This window comes from Oncorhynchus nerka, unplaced genomic scaffold (assembly GCF_034236695.1).
Source record: "Oncorhynchus nerka isolate Pitt River unplaced genomic scaffold, Oner_Uvic_2.0 unplaced_scaffold_1438, whole genome shotgun sequence".
Taxonomy (NCBI): Eukaryota; Metazoa; Chordata; class Actinopteri; order Salmoniformes; family Salmonidae; genus Oncorhynchus; species Oncorhynchus nerka.
The window spans coordinates 32338-54026 of record NW_027039880.1 but is presented as its reverse complement, the minus strand read 5'-3'; the positions used below and the strand labels follow the sequence as shown (position 1 = coordinate 54026).

Genomic DNA, 21689 nt, shown 5'->3' with positions numbered 1-21689 from the left:
TACAATGGGTTCTTCCAAACACCTGTATTTTAGTTATCCAGGGTACAGTATCTGCATACAGGCCTAATCAGTAAGTATAAAGCACTACAGTTAATAGCTTGTCCAACTCCAGGTGTTTATTGGAACTTGCTTGCCACTGTCCAATTAGGCCCTTGGGTCGACAAAACCGTAGTCTTGTGAAGATGAAGATGCTTGGCCAGCACTCAAGTGAGATTTGTTTTGGGGTTGCTGAGATTAGTCCTGTAGATGTGTAATTCCCTGGATTGACCTCTGGAGGGGGGTCTGCTCTCTAGCAGGAGAGGGAAGTGGGCCTGCTATGGAGCCTGGAGCTGTCCTTCCTCACCACTCAACCAACCTGTCCCAAACGGCACCCTAGTCCCTATACGGTGCACCACTTTTGACCAGGGACCATTGGGTTCCGGTCAGAGGTAGTGTACTATATAGGGAGTAGGGTGTCGTTTGAGAAGCAGCCAGAGGGATCAGATTTCACTCGTTCGGCACGCCAGGGAACAGACAGAAATAGCCTCCATGTTCTGACCTATAAAGAGATAGATTTCAACAAACTGTTAATTGATGCTGCTGCCAAGTCAGGAAGAAGTTAAAGCAATGACTGACGATAGACTAGAAATGACAGGATGCTGGTTTTGAAGTCACAGAGTAATGTGGAGTAACTAGCAGAGGGCCCCTAAATCACACAGTACTTGTGTCTATTCTGACAAAACGAAGTAAGTCCTTTCAGAAGCTACCCATTACCATCCAGACTAGTGTTAATTGTTTTACTGCATGGCTCAGAGATTCCAGAAGTCACTAATTGTTCCTCAGACCTGTGTGACACCTCTTTCCACTAGAGGGCAGCAGATGGCCGCAGAGTGAGCCTGCCCACTGTGTCAAAGTCACATGACAGCCTAAGCCTACAGGAGGCCAGTGCTCTCAGACTTTCAAAATGTCACCGGTGTTGTGTTTTCCTCTCTCTGTCTCTTCTTCTCTCTTTCCCTCTCTGACTTTCAACACATTTCCTCCGTGTTTCCTCAAAAATACTTTCCAGCCGTAGCAGACTGCAGCAGAGCTGACACTGTGACTGTCGTTGGGTAAAGAGACTGCAGCAGAGCTGACACTGACTGCTGTTGGGTAAAGAGACTGCAGCAGAGCTGACACTGTGACTGCTGTCGGGTAGACTGCAGCAGAGCTGACACTGTGACTGCCGTTGGGTAAAGAGACTACAGCAGAAATGACACTGTGACTGTCGTTGGGTAAAGTAAACGAGAGGATATCTACACTATTATGGCTGATGTTCCTGTTCCTCCTTCCTCACTGAGAACAGAGGGGATCCTCCTGAGAGAGATCCACGTCAACCTGCTGGAGTGTAAAGTCTGCTTCGAGAAGTATAACCCACGGCAGAAGGAACGCCGGCCTCAGAACCTGTCCTGCGGCCATGTACTCTGTCTGGAATGTGTCCGGGCGCTCTCCCACCCCGTCCTCAAGAAACTTGAGTGCCCTTTCTGCCGGCAGCTGTGTGACGTTGACAGCACCTCCCACTGCCAGGCGCTGACAGACCTCCAGGATCTTCTGCTCTCCCGCTCCCCCAGGTCACCTGTCCCTCATCGGGTCAGAGGAGGCAGCGGCTGGGTCGGAGGCCTGGGCTCTGGAGCTCTGCGGCTTCGCTCAGCCTTCGGGGGCTGGGGATCCCTGATCAACCCCACGGGGGTGGCTGTGTTCGGGTCCTCTGGGACCGTGGTGGTGGTGCACGATGGAGAAAGGAGGGTGGTGGTATTCGGGCCTCAGGGCAGGCGGCTGCACGGGTTCGGGCGGAGGGGTCGCGGCCACGGGGAGGTGTGTCACCCGGTGGATGTGGCGGTGACTCCCAGCGGGTATGTGGTTGTGACGGATGCCGGTGACGCTGCAGTGAAAGTGTTCACCACCAGGGGGAGTTATGTTCTGGCGGTGTGGGACTCCTTCCAGATGCCCTGGGGGGTGGACGTGGACAGCTGTGGACATATCCTGGTCACTGACATCCAGGCCGGCACGCTCTCCCAGGTTGTGGTGGACTTTGCTCGTGGCGTGACTCTGATGAACCGAGTGGTCATAACCGACCTCCAGCGGCCCAAGGCAGTGGCCTGCTGTCGGGTGACGGGGAACATCGCCCTGGTGGAGACACTGGGGCTCACCACCACACAACCTCCAAATGGCCCCCGGCCTACCAGACTGACAATATTCAACAAAGACTTTAACGTGCTCTCTCAGATAGACAGCTTTACTTTGAGCCTGGGGGCCTCCGTGTGGCCCTGCATGTCTGCCGTGGCCTTTGACAGGGACGGGGATGTGATCGTGATAGACTCCCAGCGTGGGTTGATTTGGAGTTTGGGAAAGCTCCAGAACAGCCCGGTCCTAACCCCCCTAGTCAGTGGAGACTTGGTTCGCCCGGTGGGGCTGGTCGCCACAGCACAGAACACGCTGATTGTTTTAGACAGTGGAGACCATGCAGTGAAGATGTATTCAGTTCACTCGGATGCTATTCTAGTCCAAAAATGATGTAGGAAGAGTTAGCTGTCTGGCTGACTTGTATTGTGAAAAAATATAGAAACCAAATGCATAATGACTGGCGATTCCACCTGTTGTGATGTAACACAATAAAATCCAGATTAAAATTATACAAATGTTTTAAGATGATTTTTTTTGTTGAGTGAACAGTATGTTTTCTTTTTTAACGCTGTTGGAAAGAATGAAATGAAGAGCATTAATAACATGGGGTGTTTGGGCTCTTGGTAATGACAGGTGGATAATGACATGGTCATGACAGGTGGATAATGACATGGTCATGACAGGTGGATAATGACATGGTAATGACAGGTGGACAATGACATGGTAATGACAGGTGGATAATAACATGGTAATGACAGGTGGATAATGACATGGTAATGACAGGTGAATAATAACATGGTAATGACAGGTGGATAATGACATGGTAAGGACAGGTGGATAATGACATGGTAATGGCAGGTGGATAATGACATGGTAATGGCAGGTGGATAATGACATGGTAATGACAGGTGAATAATGACATGGTCATGACAGGTGGATAATGACATGGTCATGACAGGTGGATAATGACATGGTAATGACAGGTGAATAATAACATGGTAATGACAGGTGGATAATGACATGGTAATGACAGGTGGATAATGACATGGTAATGACAGGTGAATAATGACATGGTAATGACAGGTGGATAATGACATGGTAATGACAGGTGAATAATAACATGGTCATGACAGGTGGATAATGACATGGTCATGACAGGTGGATAATGACATGGTCATGACAGGTGGATAATGACATGGTAATGACAGGTGAATAATAACATGGTAATGACAGGTGGATAATGACATGGTAATGACAGGTGGATAATGACATGGTAATGACAGGTGGATAATGACATGGCAATGACAGGTGGATAATGACATGGTAATGACAGGTGGATAATGACATGGTAATGACATGTGAATAATAACATGGTAATGACAGGCGGATAATGACATGGTAATGACAGGTGGATAATGACATGGTCATGACAGGTGGATAATGACATGGTAATGACAGGTGAATAATAACATGGTAATGACAGGAGGAGAATGACATGGTAATGACAGGTGGATAATGACATGGTCATGACAGGTGGATAATGACATGGTCATGACAGGTGGATAATAACATGGTAATGACAGGAGGAGAATGACATGGTAATGACAGGTGGATAATGACATGGTAATGACAGGTGGATAATAACATGGTAATGACATGTGGGTAATGTAAGTCGCTCTGGATAAGAGTGTCTGCTAAATGACTTAAATGTAAATGTAAATGTAATGACATGGTAATGACAGGTGGATAATGACATGGTAATGACAGGTGGATAATAACATGGTAATGACAGGAGGAGAATGACATGGTAATGACAGGTGGATAATGACATGGTAATGACAGGTGGATAATAACATGGTAATGACAGGTGGATAATGACATGGTAATGACAGGTGGATAATAACATGATAATGACAGGTGGGTAATAACATGGTAATGACATGAGGAGAATGACATGGTAATGACAGGTGGATAATGACATGGTAATGACAGGTGGATAATGACACGGTAACGACAGGTGGATAATAACATGGTAATGACAGGTGGATAATGACATGGTAATGACAGGAGGAGAATGACATGGTAATGACATGTGGATAATAACATGGTAATGACATGTGGGTAATGTAAGTCGCTCTGGATAAGAGTGTCTGCTAAATGACTTAAATGTAAATGTAAATGTAATGACATGGTAATGACAGGTGGATAATGACATGGTAATGACAGGTGGATAATAACATGGTAATGACAGGAGGAGAATGACATGGTAATGACAGGTGGATAATGACATGGTAATGACAGGTGGATAATAACATGGTAATGACAGGTGGATAATGACATGTGGATAATAACATGGTAATGACAGGTGGGTAATAACATGGTAATGACATGAGGAGAATGACATGGTAATGACAGGTGGATAATGACATGGTAATGACAGGTGGATAATGACACGGTAACGACAGGTGGATAATAACATGGTAATGACAGGTGGATAATGACATGGTAATGACAGGTGGATAATGACATGGTAATGACAGGAGGAGAATGACATGGTAATGACATGTGGGTAATGACATGGTAATGACAGGTGGATAATAACACGGTAATGACATGTGGATAATGACATGGTAATGACAGGTGGATAATGACATGGTCATGACAGGTGGATAATAACATGGTAATGACAGGTGGATAATGACAGGTGGATAATGACAGGCGGACAATGACATGGTAATGACAGGTGGATAATGACATGGTAATGACAGGTGGATAATAACATGTTAATGACAGGAGGAGAATGACATGGTAATGACAGGTGGATAATGACATGGTAATGACAGGTGGATAATAACATGGTAATGACAGGTGGATAATGACATGGTAATGACAGGTGGATAATAACACGGTAATGACAGGTGGATAATAACATGGTAATGACAGGAGGAGAATGACATGGTAATGACAGGTGGATAATGACATGGTAATGACAGGTGGATAATGACATGGTAACGACAGGTGGATAATAACATGGTAATGACAGGTGGATAATGACAGGTGGATAATGACATGGTCATGACAGGAGGAGAATGACATGGTAATGACATGTGGGTAATGACATGTTAATGACAGGTGGATAATAACATGGTAATGACATGTGGATAATGACATGGTAATGACAGGTGGATAATGACATGGTCATGACAGGTGGATAATAACATGGTAACGACAGGTGGATAATAACATGGTAATGACAGGTGATAATTACTTCTGAGATATACAAATAAACCAGGCCTACTAATTGTAAAACTGTCCTGTGATTACACTGACTGCACCTATGTCATTACATATTTTAGGAACATTGCTCATCTCTGGTTACGTTTTAACTGACAGCCTGGTGCTAATTAGACAATACATTTAATTGTATTCATCTTTATTTATCCAGGAAGTCCCATTGAGGTCAGAAGATCTATTTTACAAGGGAGACCTTTTGCCATAAGGTTAATTTATTTCATTTATTTTTAATGAAGTCTATCTGTTTGAACACTTTTGGAGGTCATTTGCACATGTTCTGTTTCATAGGTTGTATTCACTACGATCCAAACGGTTCCAAACGGAACGAAACCTGAATTTGTCCAATTGAAACTCTCGTTTTCATTGTAAAACTTTTTGGGGAGTAAACAGTTTCCTTCGCAAAACGTGTTGGACTAATGATTATACTCCTGGTGTATCGACTAAGTAGGCTAGGCTATCCGGTCCATTCCCAGACATAAAAAGGCCCCAAACAGAAAGCAAAGTATAAGTTTAGTCACTTAAGGCCACTGATGAGGAGGGCTAGTATCTCCTCCTCTTCTTCCTCTAACACATTTTACACAGTCTGCATTTCACATTTCACAATATTTTTGAACCCCATAAGCGCGTGCACTGATACAGTTTCCGACTTGTCCCGATCCCCCATGCCGGGTTTCCCAATATTGGCCAGTTCGGTTCGTGTTATGAGAAATCCTTTTTTTTTTGTTGCATAGCCTTAAGGCACCGCATGATTTCCAGCAGCCAGAGAGAGAGACAATCGTGTGAACTGCTCCCACTTGAAGATGGCGGTTGTGATGCTGTCTGGGACTGGAGCACAGTGCTGGATCTGCATAGGACGCTAACTTGATGGATATAAAGACAATGTTCCGTTTTTATTTTCTCTGTCTTCTGGACTGGACTCTTTTGGGATTGTGTTATTAGGGCATACGCACACTTTCAACACCGGCTGAAAGTGGACTGGTCTTTTCGGGGACGGGGAGAGCCAGACGGATAGCCATAGCTTGCTAGCTAACACATTGATGGTAGTCCAGGCTGGGAGGAAAGTGGATGAAAATGTCGGATACCAAGGTAAAAGTTGCAGTCAGAGTCCGACCCATGAACCGGAGAGGTAAGTTACCGTCACTGAAAAGGAACCCGAATTCAGCAAACGTTACAGTTGTATTTAATACGTGCTAACTCGTTTTTAGTACCCCTTCTTTAGCCTTTTATCCCAAATAGATTTTTTGTTGTTGCTGCAGATAGAAAGTTAGCAACCAAGTCTTCTAGCCAAATGACAGGCTGCTTATATGTGGCTAGTGTCACGTTAGCTAGCTACCTCTAATCTTAAATAAAACATAAATCCAACTTGCCAAGTGTCAGATGTAGTAGATACATGATTAGGCTAACTAGCTAGCTACTTTGATTAGAAATGTATGGAAACTTTCTCAACAAGACAGAGACACATTTGCTCTGAACTCTGCAGAAACGGAACTGCATACGAAATGTGTGGTGGATATGGAGGATAACCAAACTGTTCTGCATCCACCGCCTTCCAACAATAAAGGAGAAAACAGCAGGTAAAAACACATTTACACTTGTTCAACATTCTGATCTGTCTTTATTATATATTGTTTGTGCCTGTGGACCATTTTAAGAACGTCGTCTTTTATTTTGGTGTAACATGATTATTTAGGGAGCGTCTCAAGCTCTGTCCCTCGAGGCACCAACTTTTCCAAGCTAACTTTATGGATATAAAGACAATGTTGAGTTTTTATTTTCTCAGTCTTCTGGACTGGACTCTTCTGTGATTGTGTAATTAGGGCATACGCACACTTTCAACACCGGCTGAAACTGGACTGAAACTGGACTTTTGTTGAGTTTTCCCGGGAAGTTTTTCAAGCTTTAAAACAGTGAAAACGAAGTTCATCTTCCCTGTGTAATTTAAAATAAAATCTGTTTTTTTTTCTCCCCGGGATGAAAGTGACTGAGTGGCTTAATAATGCAGGCTCACTAACCCACCTCGCTCCGCTGCAGGGTTACTACTATAAGGGATCCATGGGACGTCCCTATCCTAACCCAGGGTAAACTCGGTCCTCGGGACCCCAAGGGGTGCACGTTTTGTTTTTTTGCCCTACCACTACACAAGCCGTTTCAAATAACAAGTGTTGATCATAAGAATTCATTGTGTAGTGTTAGGGCAAATACCAAAACGTGCACCCCTTGGGCTCCCAGGGACAGAGTTTGGGAAACACTGCCTAACCCAATCGTTACCGTAACCCTAAACATACCCCTTCCCTTAACCCTAAACATACCCCTTACCTAACCCTTACCTTAACCGTTTTACATTTCAACTTCAATGTGGTGACCTCAGAGTTGGGACGTCTCAAGCACCCCGTTTAGACTTGCTCTCGATACTGTCTCTTTAAGAAAGTTTTCTGCAGCGTTGCCCCGCTATAACGCCCTAATAACATCCGATAGACCCGAAGCTCCTGTAGCTACACTGTAGCCGATCGAAGTATTCATATTCTGGTGTGATCTCCTAAAAATCAAGCAAATGAACTAAGATCATTCTATGTTAGATTGTCCAGATGTTTTAAATGTCCTGTGGAAGCCCCTGCTTCTTTCTTTGAGAATGACCGGGACCCGATCAAAACCTTTACCTCAACAAAGTAACCAACAGCGAACCAACTGCTGGAACTGTGACAAAATTCCAACGCAACAGCCTGTATAAATAGATGCATCAGCTAGAGGCCATCAGTGGCTGAATTACAGCCCGACCTGTTTACTGTACTTGTGCTTTTCCTCATCATCATTTTTTACCATTGTTATGTAAATCATCTATTGAATAATTGTCTACGGGACCTGGAAACATAAATTAGCCTAATTAACTCAATTTGAATATAATAATATATCATATTGTGTCCAAGAAAACAGAGTTTGTGGTCTCAGTCAGAACCCAAAGCATAATAACTACTCATTCTAGAGCTAAACAATTCCATACCAGCTGACCAGCCTTGGCATGACTCTGTCTCTTCACCATTACTTTTCATGTGAGTTTCACATTTGGTGTTAAAGGGGCTGTGGTTTAGGGATGGACAACTAGTTTAACATGCCATAGTAATTATCCTCCACTTGCTATTTGCTGAGAGGGAGGAAGCATCTTGAATTTTGTGATTCGTAAATATTCAAGTTGACAGCTAACCTTGATTATTTTTTTGAAGGAGTCCCACACTTTTTGTATTTTTTTAATGTGTAGAGAGAGAGAGAGAGACAGAGAGAGACAGAGAGAGAGACAGAGAGAGACAGAGAGAGACAGAGAGAGACAGAGAGAGACAGAGAGAGAGAGAGAGAGAGACAGAGAGAGAGAGAGAGAGAGAGAGAGAGAGAGACAGAGAGAGAGACAGAGAGAGAGAGACAGAGAGACAGAGAGAGAGAGAGAGAGACAGAGAGAGAGACAGAGAGAGAGAGAGAGAGAGACAGAGACAGAGAGAGAGAGAGAGAGAGAGAGAGAGAGAGAGACAGAGAGAGAGAGAGAGAGACAGAGAGAGAGAGAGAGAGAGAGAGAGAGAGAGAGAGACAGAGAGAGACAGAGAGAGACAGAGAGAGACAGAGAGAGACAGAGATACAAAGATAGTCACAGACAGACCCAGGACACAGTCTGATACAAACCCATAGTCACAGACATGGGAGAGTGTCTGTACAAACCCATAGTCACAGCTCTACTGGGACAGAGAGACCCATAGTCACAGCTCTACATGGGATCCAGGACAGTGTGTCTGATACAAACCCATAGTCACAGACATGGGACCCAGGACAGAGACAGACCCATAGTCACAGATGGGATCCAGGACAGTGTGAGATACAAACCCAGAGTCACAGCTCTACATGGGATCCAGACAGTGTCTGATACAAACCCATAGTCACAGCTCTACATGGGATCCAGAGACAGTGTGTCTGATACAAACCCATAGTCACAGACAGTGACAGTGTGTCTGATACAAACCCATAGTCACAGCTCTACATGGGATCCAGGACAGTGTGTCTGATACAAACCCATAGTCACAGCTCTACATGGGATCCAGGACAGTGTGTCTGATACAAACCCATAGTCACAGCTCTGGGATCCAGGACATGGGATCCAGGACAGTGTGTCTGATACAAACCCATAGTCACAGCTCTACATGGGATCCAGGACAGTGTGTCTGATACAAACCCATAGTCACAGCTCTACATGGGATCCAGGACAGTGTGTCTGATACAAACCCATAGTCACAGCTCTACATGGGATCCAGGACAGTGTGTCTGATACAAACCCATAGTCACAGCTCTACATGGGATCCAGGACAGTGTGTCTGATACAAACCCATAGTCACAGCTCTACATGGGATCCAGGACAGTGTGTCTGATACAAACCCATAGTCACAGCTCTACATGGGATCCAGGACAGTGTGTCTGATACAAACCCATAGTCACAGCTCTACATGGGATCCAGAGACAGTGTGTCTGATACAAACCCATAGTCACAGCTCTACATGGGATCCAGGACAGTGTGTCTGATACAAACCCATAGTCACAGCTCTACATGGGATCCAGGACAGTGTGTCTGATACAAACCCATAGTCACAGCTCTACATGGGATCCAGGACAGTGTGTCTGATACAAACCCATAGTCACAGCTCTACATGGGATCCAGGACAGTGTGTCTGATACAAACCCATAGTCACAGCTCTACATGGGATCCAGGACAGTGTGTCTGATACAAACCCATAGTCACAGCTCTACATGGGATCCAGGACAGTGTGTCTGATACAAACCCATAGTCACAGCTCTACATGGGATCCAGGACAGTGTGTCTGATACAAACCCATAGTCACAGCTCTACATGGGATCCAGGACAGTGTGTCTGATACAAACCCATAGTCACAGCTCTACATGGGATCCAGGACAGTGTGTCTGATACAAACCCATAGTCACAGCTCTACATGGGATCCAGGACAGTGTGTCTGATACAAACCCATAGTCACAGCTCTACATGGGATCCAGGACAGTGTGTCTGATACAAACCCATAGTCACAGCTCTACATGGGATCCAGGACAGTGTGTCTGATACAAACCCATAGTCACAGCTCTACATGGGATCCAGGACAGTGTGTCTGATACAAACCCATAGTCACAGCTCTACATGGGATCCAGGACAGTGTGTCTGATACAAACCCATAGTCACAGCTCTCCAGGACATGGGATCCATAGACAGTGTGGGTCTGATACAAACCCATAGTCACAGCTCTACATGGGATCCAGGACAGTGTGTCTGATACAAACCCATAGTCACAGCTCTACATGGGATCCAGGACAGTGTGTCTGATACAAACCCATAGTCACAGCTCTACATGGGATCCAGGACAGTGTGTCTGATACAAACCCATAGTCACAGCTCTACATGGGATCCAGGACAGTGTGTCTGATACAAACCCATAGTCACAACTCTACATGGGATCCAGGACAGTGTGTCTGATACAAACCCATAGTCACAGCTCTACATGGGATCCAGGACAGTGTGTCTGATACAAACCCATAGTCACAGCTCTACATGGGATCCAGGACAGTGTGTCTGATACAAACCCATAGTCACAGCTCTACATGGGATCCAGGACAGTGTGTCAGATACAAACCCATAGTCACAGCTCTACATGGGATCCAGGACAGTGTGTCTGATACAAACCCATAGTCACAGCTCTACATGGGATCCAGGACAGTGTGTCTGATACAAACCCATAGTCACAGCTCTACATGGGATCCAGGACAGTGTGTCTGATACAAACCCATAGTCACAGCTCTACATGGGATCCAGAGACAGTGTGTCTGATACAAACCCATAGTCACAGCTCTACATGGGATCCAGGACAGTGTGTCTGATACAAACCCATAGTCACAGCTCTACATGGGATCCAGGACAGTGTGTCTGATACAAACCCATAGTCACAGCTCTACATGGGATCCAGGACAGTGTGTCTGATACAAACCCATAGTCACAGCTCTACATGGGATCCAGGACAGTGTGTCTGTCTGATACAAACCCATAGTCACAGCTCTACATGGGATCCAGGACAGTGTGTCTGATACAAACCCATACTCACAGCTCTACATGGGATCCAGGACAGTGGCTAACCCGCTCTACCACCCCAAGCCACTATCCTGGATTATTTCCCCAAAGTGTAATCTCAGTAGGCCGGCCTACTGCAGACATAGTGTCTATTGGAGTCATATTACGACAGAGAGGTTAAAACAGTGATGGTCTGACAGTACATGGAGTGAGAAGGACCCTGACTAAAGGAAACCCCTCACACCATACCAAAGCACTGGCCTATTGTACAGTAGCTAGTAGCAACAGTAGCACAGAGTATCATACGTCTCCTCAGTAAGACCACTGCCTCGTACCCAGAGTCACATGCTGCTCACAGACAGCTTCATTTCCTAGTTATATGAGGTCAGACAAATACAGAAGAACACAGGCCCTATAGTCAAAACTAGTTCACTATAACACCATGCTGCACCACCCAGGTAAACTAGTACACTAACACCGAGCTCCACCACCCAGGTAAACTAGTACACTATAACACCGAGCTGCACCAGCCAGGTAAACTAGTACACTATAACACCATGCTGCACCACCCAGGTAAACTAGTACACTATAACACCGAGCTGCACCACCCAGGTAAACTAGTACACTAACACCGAGCTGCACCACCCAGGTAAACTAGTACACTAACACCATGCTGCACCACCCAGGCTGCACCACCCAGGTAAATAGTACACTATAACACCATGCTGCACCACCCAGGTAAACTAGTACACTATAACACCATGCTGCACCACCCAGGTAAACTAGTACACTATAACACCATGCTGCACCACCCAGGTAAACTAGTACACTATAACACCATGCTGCACCACCCAGGTAAACTAGTACACTATAACACCATGCTGCACCACCCAGGTAAACTAGTACACTAACACCGAGCTGCACCACCCAGGTAAACTAGTACACTAACACCGAGCTGCACCAGCCAGGTAAACTAGTACACTATAACACCATGCTGCACCACCCAGGTAAACTAGTACACTATAACACCATGCTGCACCACCCAGGTAAACTAGTACACTATAACACCATGCTGCACCACCCAGGTAAACTAGTACACTATAACACCGAGCTGCACCACTATAAACCCCTGTCTAGTAAGTAGGGCTTGAAGACACCTCATCTAGCAGTGAAACCCCTGTCTCGTAAGTAGGGCTTGAAGACACGTCATCTAGTAGTGAAACCCCTGTCTAGTAAGTAGGGCTTGAAGACACCTCATCTAGCAGTGAAACTCCTGTCTAGTAAGTAGGGCTTGAAGACACCTCATGTAGCAGTGAAACCCCTGTCTAGTAAGTAGGGCTTGAAGACACCTCATCTAGCAGTGAAACCCCTGTCTAGTAAGTAGGGCTTGAAGACACCTCATGTAGCAGTGAAACCCCTGTCTAGTAAGTAGGGCTTGAAGACACCAGTGAAACCCCATGTAGCAGTGAAACTCCTGTCTAGTAAGTAGGGCTTGAAGACACCTCATGTAGCAGTGAAACCCCTGTCTAGTAAGTAGGGCTTGAAGACACCTCATCTAGCAGTGAAACCCCTGTCTAGTAAGTAGGGCTTGAAGACACGTCATCTAGCAGTGAAACCCCTGTCTAGTAAGTAGGGCTTGAAGACACCTCATAGCAGTGAAACCCCTGTCAGGGTGAAGAAACCCCTGTCTAGTAAGTAGGGCTTGAAGACACCTCATCTAGCAGTGAAACCCCTGTCTAGTAAGTAGGGCTTGAAGACACCTCATCTAGCAGTGAAACCCCTGTCTAGTAAGTAGGGCTTGAAGACACCTCATCTAGCAGTGAAACTGTCCCTGTCTAGTGAAAGTAGGGCTTGAAGACACCTCATGTAGCAGTGAAACCCTGTCTAGTAAGTAGGGCTTGAAGACACCTAGCAGTGAAATGTAGCAGTGAAACCCCTGTCTAGTAAGTAGGGCTTGAAGATCTAGCAGTGAAACCCTGTCCTCATCTAGCAGTGAAACCCCTGTCTAGTAAGTAGGGCTTGAAGACACCTCATCTAGCAGTGAAACCCCTGTCTAGTAAGTAGGGCTTGAAGACACCTCATCTAGCAGTGAAACCCCTGTCTAGTAAGTAGGGCTTGAAGACACCTCATCTAGCAGTGAAACCCCTGTCTAGTAAGTAGGGCTTGAAGACACCTCATCTAGCAGTGAAACCCCTGTCTAGTAAGTAGGGCTTGAAGACACCTCATCTAGCAGTGAAACCCCTGTCTAGTAAGTAGGGCTTGAAGACACCTCATCTAGCAGTGAAACCCCTGTCTAGTAAGTAGGGCTTGAAGACACCTCATCTAGCAGTGAAACCCCTGTCTAGTAAGTAGGGCTTGAAGACACCTCATCTAGCAGTGAAACCCCTGTCTAGTAAGTAGGGCTTGAAGACACATCTCAGTGAAATCTAGTAGTGAAACCCCTGTCTAGTAAGTAGGGCTTGAAGACACCTCATCTAGCAGTGAAACCCCTGTCTAGTAAGTAGGGCTTGAAGACACCTCATCTAGCAGTGAAACCCCTGTCTAGTAAGTAGGGCTTGAAGACACCTCATCTAGCAGTGAAACCCCTGTCTAGTAAGTAGGGCTTGAAGACACCTCATCTAGCAGTGAAACCCCTGTCTAGTAAGTAGGGCTTGAAGACACCTCATCTAGCAGTGAAACCCCTGTCTAGTAAGTAGGGCTTGAAGACACCTCATCTAGCAGTGAAACCCCCCCTGTCTAGTAAGTAGGGCTTGAAGACACCTCATCTAGCAGTGAAACCCCTGTCTAGTAAGTAGGGCTTGAGACACCTCATCTAGCAGTGAAACCCCTGTCCCTGAAGACACCTCATCTAGCAGTGAAACCCCTGTCTAGTAAGTAGGGCTTGAAGACACCTCATCTAGCAGTGAAACCCCTGTCTAGTAAGTAGGGCTTGAAGACACCTCATCTAGCAGTGAAACCCCTGTCTAGTAAGTAGGGCTTGAAGACTTGAAGACTACCTCATCTAGCAGTGAAACCCCTGTCTAGTAAGTAGGGCTTGAAGACACCTCATCTAGCAGTGAAACCCCTGTCTAGTAAGTAGGGCTTGAAGACACACCTCATCTAGCAGTGAAACCCCTGTCTAGTAAGTAGGGCTTGAAGACACCTCATCTAGCAGTGAAACCCCTGTCTAGTAAGTAGGGCTTGAAGACACTAGTAAGTAGGGCTTCATCTAGCAGTGAAACCCCTGTCTAGTAAGTAGGGCTTGAAGACACCTCATCTAGCAGTGAAACCCCCTAGTAAGTAGGGCTTGTCTAGTAAGTAGTCTAGTAAGTAGGGCTTGAAGACACCTCATCTAGCAGTGAAACCCCTGTCTAGTAAGTAGGGCTTGAAAGACAGCAGTGAAACCCCATCTAGTAGGGTGAAACCCCTGTCTAGTAAGTAGGGCTTGAAGACACCTCATCTAGCAGTGAAACCCCTGTCTAGTAAGTAGGGCTTGAAGACACCTCATCTAGCAGTGAAAGCAGTGAAACCCTGTCTAGTAAGTAGGGCTTGAAGACACCTCATCTAGCAGTGAAACCCCTGTCTAGTAAGTAGGGCTTGAAGACACCTCATCTAGCAGTGAAACCCCTGTCTAGTAAGTAGGGCTTGAAGACACCTCATCTAGCAGTGAAACCCCTGTCTAGTAAGTAGGGCTTGAAGACACCTCATCTAGCAGTGAAACCCCTGTCTAGTAAGTAGGGCTTGAAGACACCTCATCTAGCAGTGAAACCCCTGTCTAGTAAGTAGGGCTTGAAGACTAGCAGTGAAACCCCTGTCTAGTAAGTAGGGCTTGAAGCAGTGAAACCCCTGAAGTCTAGCAGTAAGTAGGGCTTGAAGACACCTCATCTAGCAGTGAAACCCCTGTCTAGTAAGTAGGGCTTGAAGTGAAACCCCTGTCTAGTAAGTAGGGCTTGAAGACACCTCATCTAGCAGTGAAACCCCTGTCTAGTAAGTAGGGCTTGAAGACACCTCATCTAGCAGTGAAACCCCTGTCTAGTAAGTAGGGCTTGAAGACACCTCATCTAGCAGTGAAACCCTGTCTAGTAAGTAGGGCTTGAAGACACCTCATCTAGCAGTGAAACCCCTGTCTAGACACCTCAGTGAAACCCCTGTCTAGTAAGTAGGGCTTGAAGACACCTCATCTAGCAGTGAAACCCCTGTCTAGTAAGTAGGGCTTGAAGACACCTCATCTAGCAGTGAAGACACCTCATCTAGCAGTGAAACCCCTGTCTAGTAAGTAGGGCTTGAAGACACCTCATCTAGCAGTGAAACCCCTGTCTAGTAAGTAGGGCTTGAAGACACCTCTGTCTAGTAAGTAGGGCTTGAAGATGTAGCAGTGAAACCCCTGTCTAGTAGTATCTAGCAGTGAAACCCCTGTCTAGTAAGTAGGGCTTGAAGACACCTCATCTAGCAGTGAAACCCCTGTCTAGTAAGTAGGGCTTGAAGACACCTCATCTAGCAGTGAAACCCCTGTCTAGTAAGACACCTCATCTAGCAGTGAAACCCCTGTCTTAAGTAGGGCTTGAAGACACCTCATCTAGCAGTGAAACCCCTGTCTAGTAAGTAGGGCTTGAAGACACCTCATCTAGCAGTGAAACCCCTGTCTAGTAAGTAGGGCTTGAAGACACCTCATCTAGCAGTGAAACCCCTGTCTAGTAAGTAGGGCTTGAAGACACCTCATCTAGCAGTGAAACCCCTGTCTAGTAAGTAGGGCTTGAAGACACCTCATCTAGCAGTGAAACCCCTGTCTAGTAAGTAGGGCTTGAAGACACCTCATCTAGCAGTGAAACCCCTGTCTAGTAAGTAGGGCTTGAAGACACCTCATCTAGCAGTGAAACCCCTGTCTAGTAAGTAGGGCTTGAAGACACATCATCTAGCAGTGAAACCCCTGTCTAGTAAGTAGGGCTTGAAGACACCTGATCTAGCAGGGAAACCCCTGTCTAGTAGTAAGTAGGGCTGTCTAGTAAGTAGGGCTTGAAGACACCTCATCTGAAACCCTGTCAGTGAAATCTAGCAGTGAAACCCCTGTCTAGTAAGTAGGGCTTGAAGACACATCATCTAGCAGTGAAACCCCTGTCTAGTAAGTAGGAACCTCATCCAGTGAAACCCCTGTCTAGTAAGTAGGTCTTGAAGACAGACTTGTTTGTTCATCTGTAGCCTAACGCTACATCTGATGTGGCTCTTGTAATCAGCAGCTCTACATTAACCAGTAATGAGCTTTCTGCTCCAGCCTCAAGAGCCCACCACACGTTAACCACACGTTAACCTATATTTAAGGCTCTTATCAGATCTGAAATTTCCACAGAACTGCCCCATTCCAGGCAATTAAGCAAATGAAGCTTTAAAGCCAACATTCAAGGAACAAGACTAGAGTTTGCAGCAATAGAACAAAAGGCATGTGTCTGGGTCAAAGGTCAAGGAAATGAAACTTAACATTAACTCGGATGTCAGTCAATTAGTCTAGTTTACTGACTGTCTGTCATGGACCATTGGCTACTTTGTGGTATCTTACCACCGTTATGTTGAGCAATGCTTTCTAGTGGGTCCAGGGTCGTATGTTTATTTACTGTCTGATTTGTTGTGTCCCATTTTGATGATGTAAAAGTCTGTTTCCTATCCATGCAGTATGTAGGTTAAGTTAACAATCTCAACTCACTCAGCAAGTCAACATTAGCTGTCTTGTTATGTTAGATGTCAGGATTTCCTTGCAAGGTGATCGGCCTATTGCACTTCTCAAACATTCAGAAAGGCTAAAACCAATGTCCCTTCCATGTGCTGTGATGCAGGGTTGAGTTGATGACTGCTGTGTTGTCTGGTTTCACTTTGAACAGCTGGATTGTAAAGGTTTATCCAAGGTCACACAAGATACATGTGTGGTGCAACTCAGTTTCATCCTGACAAGAGTGTGTAGGATTAAGGTTAAGTCTCAGATAATTAACCTAACTAGTCATTGTATATTTTGAACACATTTATATGCAGTAAAACGCTGTCTTGTACAATGTGAATTGGGTTGAACATTCTTAATTGTGTGCCTTTCCCTAGGGATCCCATTGTGGGTCTTAGCTGCTAGTTTTCTGCTCTAAGAGCACCATGCCACAGGCACCATGTGAACATGTAAGCTATGTAAAGAATGTGAAAAATAGACATATTTTTCCTTTGATGGCTTAGGTCCTAGGAACATTGGGATATGTTTTGGCACTATGATTCATTGCATCGGCACTTGTGACCCTCCCTCTGATTCTCTCCCCCTGAAACATTAACTGTAATCTCACTGATGTCGGCACATTGAAGGTGACTGCAGGGCGATGGAGGTTACATTTCCTCACCCGAGCTGCTAGTGATGTTCACACTCACATTCTCAGGTTTCAGTCTACCTCTTATCCTGGACAGGCACGAGTGGCAGATTTGAAATGTGAATCTGGGAAAGCAATTTTGTTTTCAAACCACAGTCTGCTTCCCCCAGAGCATTATACCTAATGATGGAGTGAAGAGAGAGAGAGAATAACTTAGGCGGCTGTCTGGAGAGAGAGAGAGAGAGAAAGTGTTAAAGAGAGAAAGAGAGAGAGAGAGTTAGAGAGAGTTAGAGAGAGAGTTAGAGAGAGAAAGCGTTAGAGAGAGAGAGAGAGTTAGAGAGAGAAAGCGTTAGAGAAAGAGAGAGAGAGTTAGAGAGAGAAAGCGTTAGAGAAAGAGAGAGAGAGAGAGAGTTAGAGAGAGAAAGCGTTAGAGAGAGAGAGAGTTAGAGAGAGAGAGAATAACTTAGGCGGCTGTCTGGAGAGAGAGAGAGAGAGAGAGAGAGAGAAAGTGTTAAAGAGAGAGAGAGTTAGAGAGAGTTAGAGAGAGAGAGTTAGAGAGAGAAAGAGTTAGAGAGAGAAAGCGTTAGAGAGAGAGAAAGCGTTAGAGAAAGAGAGAGAGTTAGAGAGAGAAAGTGTTAGAGAAGAGAGAGTTAGAGAGAGAAAGCGTTAGAGAAAGAGAGAGAGAGTTAGAGAAAGCGTTAGAGAGAGAGTTAGAGAGAGAAAGCGTTAGAGAGAGAGAGAGAGAGTTAGAGAGAAAAAGCGTTAGAGAGAAAGCGTTAGAGAAAGAGAGAGAGAGTTAGAGAGAGAAAGTGTTAGAGAAAGAGAGAGAGTTAGAGAGAGAGAAAGCGTTAGAGAAAGAGAGAGAGAGTTAGAGAGAGAAAGCGTTAGAGAGAGAGAGACAGTTAGAGAGAGAAAGCGTAGAGAAGAGAGAGAGAGAGAGAGTTAGAGAGAGAAAGCGTTAGAAGAGAAAGAGAGAGAGAGTTTAGAGAAAGAGAGAGAGAGAGAGAGAGTTAGAGAGAGTTAAAAGCGTTAGAGAGAAAAAGCGTTAGAGAGAGAGAGTTAGAGAGAAAAAGCGTTAGAGAAAGAGAGAGAGTTGGAGAGAGAAAGCGTTAGAGAGAGAGAGAAAGCGTTAGAGAGAGAGAGAGAGAGTTAGAGAGAGAAAGCGTTAGAGAAAGAGAGAAAGAGAGAGTTAGAGAGAGAAAGCGTTAGAGAGAGAGAGAGTTAGAGAGAGAAGAGAAAGAGAGAGAGAGAGAGAGAAAGCGTTAGAGAGAGAGAGAGAAAGCGTTAGTTAGAGAAAAAGAGTTAGAGAAAGAGAGAGAGAGAGAGAGTTAGAGAGAGAAAGTGTTAGAGAGAGAAAGCGTTAGAGAGAGAGTTAGAGAGAGAGAAAGCGTTAGAGAAGAGAGAGAGAGAGAGAGAGAGAGAAGAGTTAGAGTTAGAGAGAGAAAGTGTTAGAGAGAGAGTTAGAGAGAGAGAGAAAGCAGTTAGAGAGAGAGAGAGAGAGAGAAAAGTTAGAGAAAGAGAGAGAAGAGAGAGAGAGAGAGAGAGAGAAAGCGTTAGAGAAAGAGAGAGAGAGAGAGAAAGTTAGAGAGAGAAAGCGTTAGAGAAAGAGAGAGAGAGAGAGAGAGAGAGAGAGAGAGAGAAAGCGTTAGAGAAAGAGAGAGAGAGTTAGAGAGAGAGAGAAAGTTAGAGAAAGAGAGAGAGTTAGAGAGAGAGAAAGAGAGAGAGAGAGAGAGAGTTAGAGAGAGAGTTAGAGAGAGAGAGAGTTAGAGAGAGAGAGAGAAAGAGAGAGAGAGAGAGAAAGCGTTAGAGAAAGAGAGAGAGAGAGAGAGAGAGAGAAAGTTAGAGAGAGAGTTAGAGAGAGAGTTAGAGAGAGAGAGAGAAAGCGTTAGAGAAAGAGAGAGAGAGAGAAAGCGTTAGAGAAAGAGAGAGTTAGAGAGAGTTAGAGAGAGAGAGAGAGTTAGAGAGAGAAAGCGTTAGAGAAAGAGAGAGAGAGAGAGAGAGAGAGAGTTATAGAGAGAGAGAGAGAGAAAGCGTTAGAGATAGAGAAAGAGAGAGAGAGAGAGAGAGAGAGAGAGTTATAGAGAGAGAGAGAGAGAGAGAGAGAGAGTTAGAGAGTTAGAGAGAGAGTTAGAGAGAGAAAGCGTTAGAGAGAGAGAGAGAGTTAGAGAGAGAAAGTGTTAGAGAGAGAGAGTTAGAAAGAGAGAGAGAGAGAGAGAGATTAGCAGCAAGGGAAATACCCTTGAGCTCTCACAATAGGGCCAAATTACAGCTGTCATGCCCTAACGTGTCCATCCACCCAGAACAATAGAAAACTAGTCTATGGTAGGATTTAGGTAATGGTAGGTTAGCCCCTTACAAATATGATACCACCCACTGTACCATTGAACTGGTAGCGTATGACTGAATCCATAAAGTAAACAGTATTGAATGGAGCTCCATCAACCATTGGATTCACTGGGGATGTTTGAAGTGTGTTTTTCCCCAGATGACGGTGACTATTAGGCCTATTCAGTGTAGAGAAAGAAAGCCACTGTAGGTGATTGATGTTGCAGGGCGGTGATATCTAGTACAGCGGGTTACTGTGGAACAGACTCATTTCCAACATCTAGGCAGGGCTGCAGGACTGAGACAGTCACTTTGTTCCTCACCACTCCCAGCCTCTACAGCACAGGCCAACGTGATTACTGTATGTCTTTGTCTCAAATTGCACCCTATCCTCTATATAGTGCACTACGTTTGACCAGGGTCCATCGGGCACTATAAAGGGAATTTGCCATTTGCCATTTGGGACTCATATATGTTTGTCTCTATCTGATTACTACTGTAACCAAGCTTGTCATTTACCTCTTTATCTTCTGTTCTGTACACAATCTCTTCCTTATCACACACTTCAGTTGAGTTCACAGAACTGCTTCAGTTGAGTTCACAGAACTGCTTCAGTTGAGTTCACAGAACTGCTTCAGTTGAGTTCACAGAACTACTTCAGTTGAGTTCACAGAACTGCTTCGCTTGAGTTCACAGAACTGCTTCGCTTGAGTTCACAGAACTGCTTCGCTTGAGTTCACAGAACTGCTTCGCTTGAGTTCACAGAACTGCGTCGCTTGAGTTCACAGAACTGCTTCGGTTGAGTTCACAGAACTGCTTCGGTTGAGTTCACAGAACTGCTTCGGTTGAGTTCACAGAACTGCTTCAGTTGAGTTCACATAAGTACACTATATATACAAAGGTATGTGGACAGCCCCTCAAATGAGTGGATTAGGCTATTTCAGCCTCCCCCGTTGCTGACAGGTGTATAAAATCGAACACACGACCATGCAAACTCCATAGACAAACATTGACAGTAGAATGGCCTTACTGAAGAGCTCAGTGACTTTAAACGTGGCACCATCATAGGATGCCACCTTTCCAACAAGTCAGTTCATTAAATTTCTGCTCTGCTAGAGCTGTGTAAACGTGTTCTCTGGTGTTATATTTCTGCTCTGCTAGAGCTGTGTAAACGTGTTCTCTGGAGTGTTATATTTCTGCTCTGCTAGAGCTGTGTAAACGTGTTCTCTGGAGTGTTATATTTCTGCTCTGCTAGAGCCGTGTAAACGTGTTCTCTGGAGGGTTATATTTCTGCTCTGCTAGAGCTGTGTAAACGTGTTCTCTGGAGTGTTATATTTCTGCTCTGCTAGAGCTGTGTAAACGTGTTCTCTGGAGTGTTATATTTCTGCTCTGCTAGAGCTGTGTAAACGTGTTCTCTGGAGTGTTATATTTCTGCTCTGCTAGAGCTGTGTAAACGTGTTCTCTGGAGTGTTATATTTCTGCTCTGCTAGAGCTGTGTAAACGTGTTCTCTGGAGTGTTA

The 21689-nt window shown here is 45.2% G+C and overlaps 1 protein-coding gene across 1 annotated transcript; it reads left to right on the top strand.

The window, feature by feature from the left end:
• Positions 1–912: 912 nt before the first annotated feature.
• On the top strand, positions 913–2667 carry LOC115127994 (E3 ubiquitin-protein ligase NHLRC1-like). Its single transcript, XM_029657610.2, has one exon. The coding sequence runs from the start codon at positions 1282–1284 to the stop codon at positions 2527–2529; it is 1248 nt and encodes a 415-aa protein (XP_029513470.1). The 5' UTR covers positions 913–1281; the 3' UTR covers positions 2530–2667.
• Positions 2668–21689: the final 19022 nt, after the last annotated feature.